General features: G+C 40.4%; 1 protein-coding gene across 2 annotated transcripts in view; it reads left to right on the top strand.

Annotated features, from left to right (window-relative positions):
* Positions 1-6486: 6486 nt before the first annotated feature.
* LOC124257000 overlaps positions 6487-13492 on the top strand; it is a 35849-nt gene continuing 28843 nt past the window's right edge. The window contains exons 1-3 of one of the 2 annotated variants that reach the window (XM_046690964.1): positions 6487-6606; positions 9807-9881; positions 10262-10356. In XM_046690964.1, the coding sequence (XP_046546920.1) occupies positions 6542-6606; positions 9807-9881; positions 10262-10356 (235 nt within the window). In that variant the 5' untranslated portion in view covers positions 6487-6541. The remainder of the gene's footprint in view (positions 6607-9806; positions 9882-10261; positions 10357-13492) is intronic. The other variant, XM_046690965.1, reaches the window with a different exon arrangement.

Consider the following 13492-nt stretch of genomic DNA (forward strand, 5'->3'; position numbering starts at 1 on the left):
CATCATGAAAGGGGTACAGTATCAATACTGACAAAACTTTATTTAACGCATTGAAGTCAGAGAGAGTCAAGACAATTGATTGTGAAATGTTCCCTTTTCATCGTAGCCAACAATCCCGATTTAAGCTGGTTTGTTTGATGTTAAACGCTGCACCCAGCAAAGTTCCAGCTATATGACGGAGGGTTGTAAATAGTCGATTCTGGAACAGACAATCCAGTGATGGACTTCATGAGCATCGATCTACTAGTTGGAATACGATGACAACCTACTCAGTATTAGACAAAAGTCAAAGACACCTTGCCTTCAGATTGTTTATTTGTAGTACGAATGCATCTCCAATGATGTTGCCTTTTCAGAGCCGAAGAGCAATTATATATTTAACGCTTGTAATCATCCCTTTTGTGGAATGTTCTTCGCAGTGAAACTGTTCTTAGCTTGCACTTGCGAGTGGCTCTCTTCTTTTTGAAAGCGTATTCAGACATTATCCATTATCCTATCAGTACCATCGCTTCTTTTGTCATTATTGAACAGGCTGGTCTGTTACAATTGCCTGTCCTTGAAACTGAATGCCAGAATGTCAATACTTTCTTCAATGTTCCCGTCATCCTACATCCAGTGATGAGTTTTTCAGAAACAGTCGGGAAAGTGGTACATGTGAGCGAGCAAGACTATGATGCTAGGTCCTTTGCAGCAAAAATGAATTAGATCTGACATGAGAAAAGGTTATGTTTCAAAAGGAAGATTCAGGACAAAACAGAAACACATCTTATATAGAGAATACTATATTAGTGCCCATGTCATACTATGTTTACGACACGACTGCCTAAGTGTTGGTATTTCCCGAGCGAGATCGAGAACTTAAGACTACGATATTGAACTAATATTGTGCAAACAGTGAACACAAACTGATGGAAGCACCCTATATATATATACCATTACCGACCACTCCGCCATTCGCCGGCATTGCATAGACCTATGAACTCTCAGTTGTGTTACACTGATGTATGCTTGTTTAAAACACATATGTGTGATTCTACGATATATTGAATGTGAGGCATCGATATTAGGTCTAAATATACATACACTTTTTTAAAACTAACTGTAACTCAGAAAGCAGTGGTCTGACTTTGTCCAAAGATTTCATCGGTATGTCGACAACGATTGCAGCCCAACTCATGACTGACTGACTTAGTTTGTTTTTACGCCGCTTTTAGCAATATTCCAGCAACATCAAGGCGGGGGACACCAGAAATGGGCTTCACACATTGTACCCATGTGGGGATTCGAACCCGGGTCTATGGCGTGACGAGCCAACGCTTTAACCACTAGGCTACCCCACCGCCCCACGGAACTCATGACAAAGAGGAAATAATTAAATATAATTCAACTTAAACAACATATGACATTTTTCAGTATTGTTGGCATTGTGAACAGTTTTGCATTCAGCACTTTCCAGTATGTATCAAAAGAGTACGTTACACGTCCCATTCTTTGGAGATACATAAAGTTATGACAACCTTTGCTACCGTTGAAATATACACATGGATCCACACACCCCTTCACAGTATTAATATAAACTCACGGGCGAAAGAAACGTCACCTCGCTTTTTCACAAGTCACAAAACAACAAACTCAAATTTTGGGAATTTAACAATCATATTTGGAAAATTAAGTGGATTTACAACATTCTGAATGGTGAAAGTGTGAACTATGGATATGGAAAATTACTTAGTGTACGATAAAAGATAAAAAATAATTTTGGTAACGTTCCTTTCGCCCTAGAGTTTACTACCATTAACCATAGCAAACAAACCGAAACATGAGTCTCATTAACCTATTCAGACAATGACCTACTTTTCAGCCGATCCGAATTTTCTCGTGTGAAAGTGAAAATAGACATCACAAACAACTATGGTTACACTTAATTCCAATTCCTTGTTTCACACGAAAATGGTATTTACAAATGAAATTTAATGTTATACCTGAATAACCTCGTATTTCTACATTTTATGTCGAGGTGTAGGCAGCATGATCTAAACTAAGACGTCACAGATTGCCCCTGTTTGATGAGGTCGTAAGATGATTCACAATGCATCTGGCTCACTGGTTACACCTGTTATGTTGGTGTTTTTGTGCGCTTATTTAGTGTAGTTCTGTAACGCACAATTTGATTGATATAATATCAAGTCCGTACCAGACCGCTAAACTTTTCTAGCGGGAGAACCTCGTTTTGAGATTTCCACGATTTCCAGGTTTCCGTTTGTCAGAGCTCGCTGTACGACAGAGCACGCTGCACGACGTGTTTGCAAGGATAAGAAGGAGCGCAGTGTTGCAATATACAAGTGCTTAAATGTATCACATAATACTGATTAATAATTATGTATCCAGTTAAATGAATTGGTCTCCAAATTCTGGACTGGTTACAGTACAAAATTGCGCTATAGGACGGGACACAGTCAACAGTAAACGAGACTGTTATGTACTCAATGTTTTGACTTGGAGGGGCGATAATGTGGCCTAGTTGTTAAAGCGTTCGCTCGTCACGCCGAAGACCCGGGTTCGATTCCCCACATGAGTACAATGTATGAAGCCCTTTTCTGGTGTCCCCATCGTGATATTACTAGAATATTATTAAACGCGGCGTGAAACTAAACTCACTCACTCATAGCAAACGAACTCGTCCAAACCTCACGATCTGGATATATTGACCCTCATGGAATAATTAAATGGAACATTTCAAACGCAAAAAGAATGAAAAGCAGTTTGTTTATTCATGGAAGCAAACTTGGCAAACAATTTGTAGTACGGATAAATATGATCGTTTAACGTTAACATGTGCGTTGAGGCTCAAAAGGCTCAAATACTCATACAAACACAAATAATTATGATATGATTGCAAAAGGCATTATTTGGGTAAAAATGAAGGTGTTGCGACACTAAAATTTTGCAAACGTTGTGTTTACAAACAGTTAAATGTGATTCACTTGTTATGTATGTTAATCTGTATCGATGGACACTGCACCATCACAATTAGGAGTTGAACAGTATACTTCTTTTCAGTCACAAAACTTCCTGAAAAGTTTGTCTTGCCATCCAAAGAAAACCGTACAATATTCGTTCTCAACAGGCGTGAAGATCCGGGTTAGAATTGATCTTCAGTATTCCGGGCTTGTCGTAAGAGGCGACTCTCTGGATCGGGTGGTCAGACTCGCTGACTTGGTTGATAGATGTCATCGTATCCCAATAGCGCAAATCTATGCTCATGTCGTTGATCACTGGAATGTCTGGTCCAGACACGATTATTTACAGATCGCCGCCATATAGCTGGAATATTGCTGAGTGCGACGTAAAACAAAACTGATCACCCATTCACTCCTCGAAGGATCGTTGAAGGTGGCCCTCTCGGCCGGGATGTATGCTTCCGGCAACAGGTGTTTGTGGCAGTTGAATTTGCTCCAATTGCTATGAAGGCAAATGGAATAATCTCCGTCAACAATATCCAGCTCACATCGCAATGTGTTGAAACAGTAAAATTTATGTTTTCTCAGGTTACGGATATTCTGATCCAGACATTCCCAACAGATTTCTGGACAAAATGATCATTTTGTGGTATGAGGTTTAAAAGTCCACAGGCCTTTCATTCTGTGGGTCTCATTGCAGTGACAAATCGCGGTGGCTATGATGACCTGTCAAAATGAAGGCGGTTTGTATTTATCAGGTAAACCTGATAACAAGCTTTGTTGTTTGCCTTGTTCCACGTCATGGTGCATCTTTCGTATAGTACTACTCGCCATCAGTACACATATAATAATAATAATAAGTCCATTTGTATAGCGCCCTATATCCAATCACCAAGTGGTTGCTCATGGCGCTAACAATATACATATTTACAATAGGAGTTCATTTAGATGTCATAGTGCTTCTTGAACAGGAAAGTTTTTAAGTTAGACTGGAAGCTGGCTATTGAGGGGGATTCTTTGAGAGACACGTGCAGATTGTTCCAGATGATGGAAAGAGTACCCCAACACCTTCTTATGGGCTTCTAACCCCCCTAATAGGGCGTTCGCTCGTCACGCTGAAGACCCCTAGTTCGATTCCCATATGGGTTCAAAGTGTGTAACCCATTTCTGGTGTCCCCCGACGTGATAAGGCTGGAATATTGCAAGAAGCGGGGTAAAATTAAACTCACTCACTCATTTATATTCGAATCATACTTATGCTTGTTTGTATGACTATTTTGACCCTTTGATCGCACCGTGCATTGGTTTTAGATATGCACGTGCCACGAGCAAACGCGAGCATCACGTGCAATGACGGTACCTGTAATTAAACAAATACCAATTTGTGTAACCTTTTCTTCTTCTCACAGTATAAAACAGAATATGTACATAAAACAATAACCCATCCATAGTATGATAAAGAATGTGTGATTTACAGGTTGGAGACATTTAGGCATTTTAAGCAAGATATTGATCTACAAAAATGTTTTTGCAGACAGCATGAGTATATTAGAGTAATTAGAAAGAAAATAGCTCTTCTATTTAGAAATGAACAAATGTCAGTGATGTCAAATCCTTGTGGAGGACACTGAAACACTATATCAGTCAAACCGCCTCCGTGGTGTAGTGGTTAGAGCGTCCGCCCGGAGAGCGGAAGGTCGCGGGTTCGATCCCCGACCGCGTCATACCAAAAGACGTTAAAATATGGTACTTGTTGGTCCCTGCCTGGCGCTCGGCATTAATGGGTACAACAAGGACTGGTCGGCTCGGAGTCAGTATAAAGTGTCTGAGTGGGGTATTCATGCTTCACTGCGCCATGGTATCTCATTGGGCTAGCACTATAAAACCAGCTTAAGTCTGGGCTAGTACAAGCAGCCGCACATACACATACACACGCATGCACGTCGTCATATGAACGAAATATTCTCAAGCACGACGTAAAACCCAATTTCACCTCACCTATATCAGTCAGCCTTAATCAGCTATTATCATTGACATCCTGGTCCGAGCCCTTTCAAACTTTGTTTTGTCAATGATATCTCTGCTAACCAAACTGGGATTGATGGTGATGGGGACGGTGTTCACGATGACGTTCATGAGCCTGATATCATATCTTCCGCCATCCTTGACTCTTACTCTTAAATATTGAAAGCAATATCATAAGTTTAAAGTTCAAAATCTGTTGCACTGAAAATTATAATCATATAGGTTTTATGTACATTGCAACTATCCAAGACATCTTAGTTACACACATCTTGTGTTTACTGTTACGTTTTATACCCCAACCCCACCCCAACCCCCACCCACTCCCCCAAAAGTATAAAATAACAACCCAAAACACAACAAAAAGTAAAAAAGACACAATATAACACACACACACACACTCCGAATTATCAATTCATTTGTATAAAACTAATTGTGTTCAGCGCCAATAACAACATAGTTGAATCACAAGCGGCTGTTTCCTAATACACTGAAATTCTGGACCAAACAAACTGAAAAACCTTTGTATCAACGCCCAAACTACAGTCCGAAATTTAACGTGTTGGGTAGCATATCTGTGTTAGGGGCAACACCCCTCCGTGTATGTGAAGGGAATATGAACAGTGAGCGGTACACAGATATTCTCGAGGGACATTTACTTCCATCTGCTCACGTGTCCTATGGAAAGTTCTGGATTTTCCGGCAGGACAACGACCCAAAACGTCGTTCAAAGCATTCACAGGCCTGGTTTCGGACCGAAAATATGACATTATTAGATTGGCCAAGCTATAGCCCTGACCTAAACCCAAAAGAAAATGTTTGGGGACTTATGAAGGAAGGTGTCTATAAGAAAAATCTGACAAATATTGCTGAAATGAAAGAAGAGGTGGTCCGATATTGGGGCAGCATGGACCACGCCTTTCTAACTTCTTTGATCAGTAGTATGCCCCGCCGCATTGAAGCCTGCGTTGCTGCCCATGGTGACTTGACAAAATACTAACTGTTCACCTGTCTTTGAATCTGAGTTATGTTCTGATGAAGGAGTAAGCACTACACACAACCGCTAGTTTTGATTTAATGTGACATGATGGATGCATGTACATGCACTTGCTCCCTATTATAGTCACAACGCCTTCTGTGCTATCCTGAATACATTTATAACTGTTCCATAGGATTCAATATTAAACCTGATTCAAACGCATCTAACCATAGTAACTTCCCTACCACTGCTTACATTACATAGTAATACGTTCCTGACAACTAGTTACGGTTACAACACAATGTTTTGAAGTTGTATTGAATAATACATAAAAATGTTATAAAGTTACAAAAAGAATTACAATATTTTACATTATAATATAACAATACTTTGGTGACCTAGTAGCCAAATGATTACATGTTTATATGCAATCTACAACCATAACATACCTTTAAGCATATTATGAGATACGTTATCACGAGACAGTGTGATGATGGCTTGCAGATAACATCATTACTTCCTTGTGTGGTGTTCTGTCCCATTGTTCAGTGAGCCAATAGTGGCTTTCAGTCGGCCAACAATGGGAGTCCATCTGCAATTGTGTCTGACCCTTCTCCTGGTTCTGGTGGTCAAGGGATCAAGCGGGTAATGTATACTTAATTTCATTACGAACATATATTTCTTATATTATCCTTCATTGATGGTTGGGAAAGGGGAAACGTTCATCAGATTGTAACATTGGCAACCGTGAAACATATTACCATGGAACTTTCTCCCACATGGACATGTAAATACCAAAATTATATCTTAAGCCTATTTCAGAGGAGACCCACATGGGTACAATGTATGAAGCCCATTTCTGGTGTCCCCTGCCGTGATATTGCAGGAATATTGCTAAAAGCGGCGTAAAACCATACTCATTCAGATGGGACGTTTGCAGTCCTAATAAAAACAAAAAAACAAACAGCAACAAAAACAAAACAAACAAAAAATTAACAAACGGTATTTCATTGCAAACATATATGACGAAGAAAAGACCATAGGTGACTACCGATATGGTCAATCTCTTGGATTTGAAGTTTAGTTTTACGCCAATTTTAGCATATTCCAGTAATATCATGGCGAGTGACACCAGAAACGGGGCTCACACATAGTACCCGTGTGGGGAATCGAAACCGGGTCTTCTGCGTAATGAGCAAACGCTTTAACCACTCGCTACCCCCACGCCTCTCGAAGCTGTTGGAAAGTCTTCACTTGTCAAGAGTTAAGCTTTATTGCTGGGAACCCACATGTAACGTTTCATGTCAGTTTCATTAGGTCATGACATAAGCTCACATGACAATGAATCAGGTGAAATATGATAACACCACCTACCATCGCTTGATATTATACCTATGCATTTTCTAATGTTAATTTTTGCCTTGGTAATTGCTCATTTGCAAATTACCATACAGATCAGAATTTTAACAAAGCATGTACAACGTAACTTCAATTTAGGTTCAGGTATATCGATGATCTCAGAACCATCAAAGAGCCAATTCCCATCCACTGATTTGCCCATCTGAAATTAAAGGAGATAAGTGAAACGACCCCATGTGTTTCACATTTTGATCTATGCATAAAGTGTCTATGAAAAATGGGATGATTTCCATTCATGTCGGGCAATATGCCATCCGCTCAAGCCATTGCAATTGGTGTTTACATTTCACAACTTTTGACGTACCACGATTTCACAAAGAGCGACATGCGACTCCAGCTCAGAAGTTTTGATCCGAGCACATTTATGCCTCAGATAACCTTCAAGGCGTTTTATGGAAGACGTGGGGAAATTTCAAAATCAAACAAAACTGATGTCCAACGCAATTTCTATTTTGACTTGTATCTTACGTTCCCGTTTTTTGTTTAGGTGACTTGCCTCTGCACATGTTTGAAATGGAAGCCATCTCAGGGGCAGGATACGCTGATCCTTTCGCGAACCGCTGATATCATCACTATATTGATGGTTATTTATAAACATGTGCTCCTGAAAATGTTAGAATTGTGCAATCGAATCCTATTTTAGCAGATACTTTCAATGGATGAGGTGAAATTGGGTTTTGGATTCATAATGAGCATTGTATGCACTTGACTTCAATATATACTTTAAAATAGACCCGTGAAGATCCGGGTTAGAATTGGTCTTTAGTCACCCATGCTTTTCGTTGGATGCGACTTACGGGATCGGGTGGTCAGTCTCGCTGACTTGGTTGACATGGCATCGTGTCACATTTGCCTAGATCGATACTCAGGTTGTTGATCACTGGATTGACTTATCGGGACTCGAATTGTTACATACCGCCGCCATATAGCTGGAATATTGCTGTGTGTGGCGTAAAACAACAACCCAAAATCAAACTTTAAAACAGCGTAAGTTGTCCGAGAACAATACAAATTTGACACACTATTGAATGATTTATTGATAATGGTACTGTGTAGAAGAGCACGGGTGAGAATCTAGCAAATATTAAACTACGTTGGTCAAGGACATGTGCACTTTCCTCCCGTGCAAATGTTTACCTATCAGCAAAGGGGTACCCAGTAGGATGTGATGGTAATGTGATCGCCGTCCAATGCTAACGCCTCATAGGAACTTGTGAGTGAAATCTTACAGCTCACCGACCCAATAGCTGGGGTATTACGCCTTATTGAGTAACAAGCTTAATTCTTCCGAGCGTGTACGATAAAAATATATCAGATAACTGGAGAAAGTAAGAGAATTCAAGCCTGCCACCATCCTCGATAATATCCAGGGTATACGTTACGATCACTCTCCACTATACCCTGGATGCATCCACGGCTTGGGGCGATGATTTTATTACCTCCCTTGGCTGGCTTTTTATCCAGTCAGGTGCCTACGCTGGGAAGTTGAGCGTACCAATCACTACTCACTTTTGCGTCTTAAATTATCTAACCGTTTAAAGTTGGCAACACAATTGATGCAGAGGTACTCTGAAAGAAGTAGAAGGAGCTCTTTCATATATTCTTTTTAAAGTTTCAGATCTGTGAATTTGTCTTTATTATTTCCCCAAAATCTGAGTGGCACTGCAAACAAACCTTTGCAACTGCGAAACCACAATCTTTGTTGACACTGGCAAGCTCGGTTGTAACGGCGGCTTAGCTGATTGGCTACTGTGAGAATGCGGAACCAGCCAAGGGAGGTAATAAAATCATCGCCCCCAGCCGTGGATGCATCCAGGGTATAGTGGAGAGTGATCGTAACATATACCCTGGAGATTATCGAGGATGGCCCGCCACATGCTGAATGCCTAAGTTCCCGCTATAGCTGACAGACGTATGGTGGCACCCATTGAGCATACACACTTTATCTTACACACTTATCTACGAAAGGCGCACGATTGTCGATAAATATAGACACATCGTTTATGCTATCTTTGAGTTAACAAGATAACTTTGTCTTGATGTGATGTGAAGATAAGGAGTAAATGAGTACGTTGGGATGAAGTGTTTCGTCTATGTCAAGGGTTATCAGCTTAATGTTCAGCCTAAAGTTATCGTATGTTGTTTAACGCCGCACTCAGCAAGACAGCAATATTCCAGCTATATGGCGGCAGTCTGTAAATAATCGAGTATGGACCAGACAATCCAGTGAGCAACAGCATGAGCATCAATCTACGCAGTTGGGATACGATGACATGTCAAAAAAGTCATCCGGCCTGACCACCGATCCCGTTAGTAACCTCTTACGACAAGCATGGGTCGATGATCAATTCTAGCCCGGATCCGAACGAGTCGATTGGCATATATTAACGATTTTTATTATTATGATACCTACTTTGATGTTTCAGCACGCACTGCACGGTCGCATATAGAACAACATACTACACGCACAGAACGATATGCACCAGACACTTTTGGTGGCAGTAAGTGAAATCGATATTGTATAAGGTATTATGTACGCTGAATTGTGTTTGCCCATTTTGTCGCATAGAACAACCATAATGCATTGAAACAAACCACATATTTAACTTGCTCCATGAACGTAAACAGGTGTGTTTATGTGTATAAGAATCAAAATTTGTTCACGTGAGCACATTTTATGAAGGTTGTTTATAACAATGGAGAACATGAAGAATTCGTATATGACAAAACAGCAAACCACGTGGTTCGCGATAACAATATTTCAGTTTGTAACGTGTTTCGTGTGGGTTAATGGTCTGAAAAGTGACGACCTGAGAGATGCTTTAACTATCGTTATCTCCACAACTCCTGTGCACCTGACGTCACAAGAGCTCTGTTTCAGTTGCTGTAGTCACGCTACAGTGCACGACGCCCACATCAGGACTGCCTACAGACAACAGTGCTGCTCGGGTTGGACTGGAGTCAACTGTAACACAGGTTGGCGTTAACTCTAAACAAACATCGCTCCTCCTCCTACTACTACTCCGCATTTTCATAGAGTTTAAAGAAAGGTCACAACTCTGCGAAAACCAATGGATTCCATTTTCCTAAGTACCAACCTGTAGGTAATTAAAGGGGAAACATTTTGCTTCACATTATGGGTTATAAAAAAAAATACTTACGTCACCATTACGACACAAGCACAAACATGGCGAGTTTGCACATTTCCGCACGTTTTGACGGTGCCTGTGTTTAACAATCTTCTTCTCCTGAACGGCAAATAATACAATCGCGTTCGATACACCGCTGGAAAGCCTATACTATGGACACCTTAATATGTTCAAGGCATGTCGATATCTTGAATAGTGTCGAAGTTATTACCCTTTGGAAGTTGGTCATTTTATAGTGTTAAAAAATGTCACAGCTCTGACCTAACCTCTGTGACGATTTTATGAAACTTTCAGGGATGATAGCCTGTATGCTGAATGTGATACAATGTTGAACAAATCCCGTCTTCCGGCTTCCGGTAAGGGCAGATAACCCAAAATGTCAAAATATTTCAAATCTTTCAACCTCAATATCTCCAAAACTTTAAGAGATACATTGACCAAGTTTTCACTCAATCTAGACAACATCCTTTTCCATCGGTTCAACGCATAAAACAAGTCGGGCAGCAGAAAGCATTTTCCGCAATTTTGGAAAAACTGACTTTTCTGTCGATTTTTCCGTTTTAATGTTGCCTGTGTTTAAAAATCTCTTCCCCTTAACGGCATATAGTACAATAGTGGTCTATATATCGTTTTAAAGCCCACACTCCGGACTACTGAGCTTGCTCAAGGCATGTCGATATCCTGAATAGTTGTGCAGTTGTCGCCCTTGTTGGTCAATTTCTCCAAGACACATTTTCATAGGGTTCATAAAATGTCACAGCTCTGCGAAAACACTATGGATTTCGTTTTTCAAGGTACCAAACTATAGATAATTGAATAGGGAACAGTTTTGCTTCGAATTATTGTCATGTAAAAGTCAATAATTACGTCACAATTACGACACAAACACGAGCATTCGGATTGGTTGCATTTGGTTAGTGGTGAGATAGCTGGTGAGATAGGTGAAGAAGGCGCAAGTAAAATATAGCAACATGCACCGCTTCCTGGCTTTGTAATGCCCAGAGAAATAGTTCCCTCTTTAACAGGCCGTAGCTCCCTTCTTCTTGGGTCGACAGTCAAAAGAGTAAGTGTTCTGAAATTGGCAGGAACTAATCTCTCCAGCATTTTGTATGCCAGCCTGAGTTGAGTTGAGTTACTGTGACAGGATCATACTTGACATATTTCATAACAACAAATACAGAAATCCGCTTGACTTTTGACCACAACAAAATCTACAATATTTACCAGTAACTTTTTAGTATATGTCTGTAGATATTGCAGTATTATTTTGCTTTGTTTGATTGTGTCTTCCTGTTTGTTTTTCGGCAGTTTGTGTCAGCTGCATTGAATCAGCGCCAAATTAGGGCGTCAACATTTCACATTAACTAACATTTACTTCTTGGTAATTCTATCTCAGAAACACTGTAATGGGCGATCCAGTTCGTGTCCAAAGAAACAGGGTAAGTAAAGGTAGCCACGGGGAGTGTATGGGGAAGTCTTAAGACCGCCAGTATTGCCCAGGAGGCAATCCTAGTTCCTCTTCTTTATTATTTGTACAAATTTTGTGACAGCTCTCCTGACCTAACCGCTGAGTCGATTTTCGTGAAACTTTCAGGGATGATAGCCTGTGTGCTGAAATTGATAAATAATCGTTAATAAGAGTTAAATGGACAAAATTTTCACTCAATGTAGACAACATCATTCCCCAGCGATTCAACGCATAGCGGAAGTTGGCCGCAATTTTGGAAAAACTGAAATTTTTGCCGATTTCAGGGTTTTGACGGTGCCTGTCTAAAAATCTTCTTTCTCCAGAATGGCATATAGTACAATCGCGTTCGATACACCGTGGAAAGTCTATACCTGGACACCTTAATTTGTTCAAGGCATGTCGATATCTTGAACTGTTTTGGAGTTATCGCCAATGGAAGTCGGTGAATTTTTCTAAGACGCATTTTCATAGGGTTAGAAAAAGGTCACAATTGTGCAGAAAATCAATGGATTCCATTTTCCTAAGTACCAACCTGTAGGTAATTGAATGGGAAACATTTTGTTTCACATCATGTTTATGTAAAAAATCAATAATTACGTCACCATTACGACACAAACACAACCTTCCTGATTTTCCACATTTCCGCACATTTTGACGGTGCTTGTGTTTAACAATCTTCTGCTCCTGAACGGCAACTAGTACAATAGTGTTCTATATATCGGACTCCGGACTACTTAGTTTGTTCGACGTATGTCGATATCTTGAACAGTGTCGGAGTTATTGCCCTTGGAAGTTTGTCATTTTTGGCAAAACGCATTTTTATAGGGCTCACAGCTCTGCGAAAACAGAATGGATTTCATTTTTGAAGGTACCAAACTGTAGATAATGAATTGTGGAACATCCTTGCTTCACATTATTATTATGTAAAGTCGATAATTACGCCACAATTATGCCACAAACAGGGTGGGACATTAGGATTTCGCATGTTGTCAGTTGTGACAGTTGTGAGATAGCTGGAAGAAGTGTCGTAAAATCTAGCAACACTACCCACGTCCTGGTTTTCTAGTGCCCACAGAAATAGTTCCCTCTTTAACAGGCCGTCACCCCGTTGTTCTTAGGTCTACATTCAAAAAGAATTAGTGTTCTGGAATTGCCAGGATGTGATCTCTCCAGCCTCACTGTGAGAAGAATACACTTGACTTTTTGACCACAACAAAGTCTTCAACATTTACCAGTAATCTCTCTTACAGTATATGCGTCCTATTAAAGAGACTACCACTGCAAAGCGTTGTCCACGTGCAGATATGGGTGGCGATGTGAATTTCACCGACAGGTGTAATTGACAATGAAAGGAGCTGTCAAATCTGAGTTGGAACGTCATCCAATGCCCAAAGACATAGTTTCCCATGAATTGGCCTTTACGTTACATCGGCATTATCCTAGCCATACAGCGTCGAGAACAAGTTTGCATTAATAAACATTGTAAGTGCAGAGT

Source organism: Haliotis rubra, unplaced genomic scaffold (genome assembly GCF_003918875.1).
Source record: "Haliotis rubra isolate DU_JTF1 unplaced genomic scaffold, ASM391887v1 Scf647, whole genome shotgun sequence".
Classification (NCBI taxonomy): Eukaryota; Metazoa; Mollusca; class Gastropoda; order Lepetellida; family Haliotidae; genus Haliotis; species Haliotis rubra.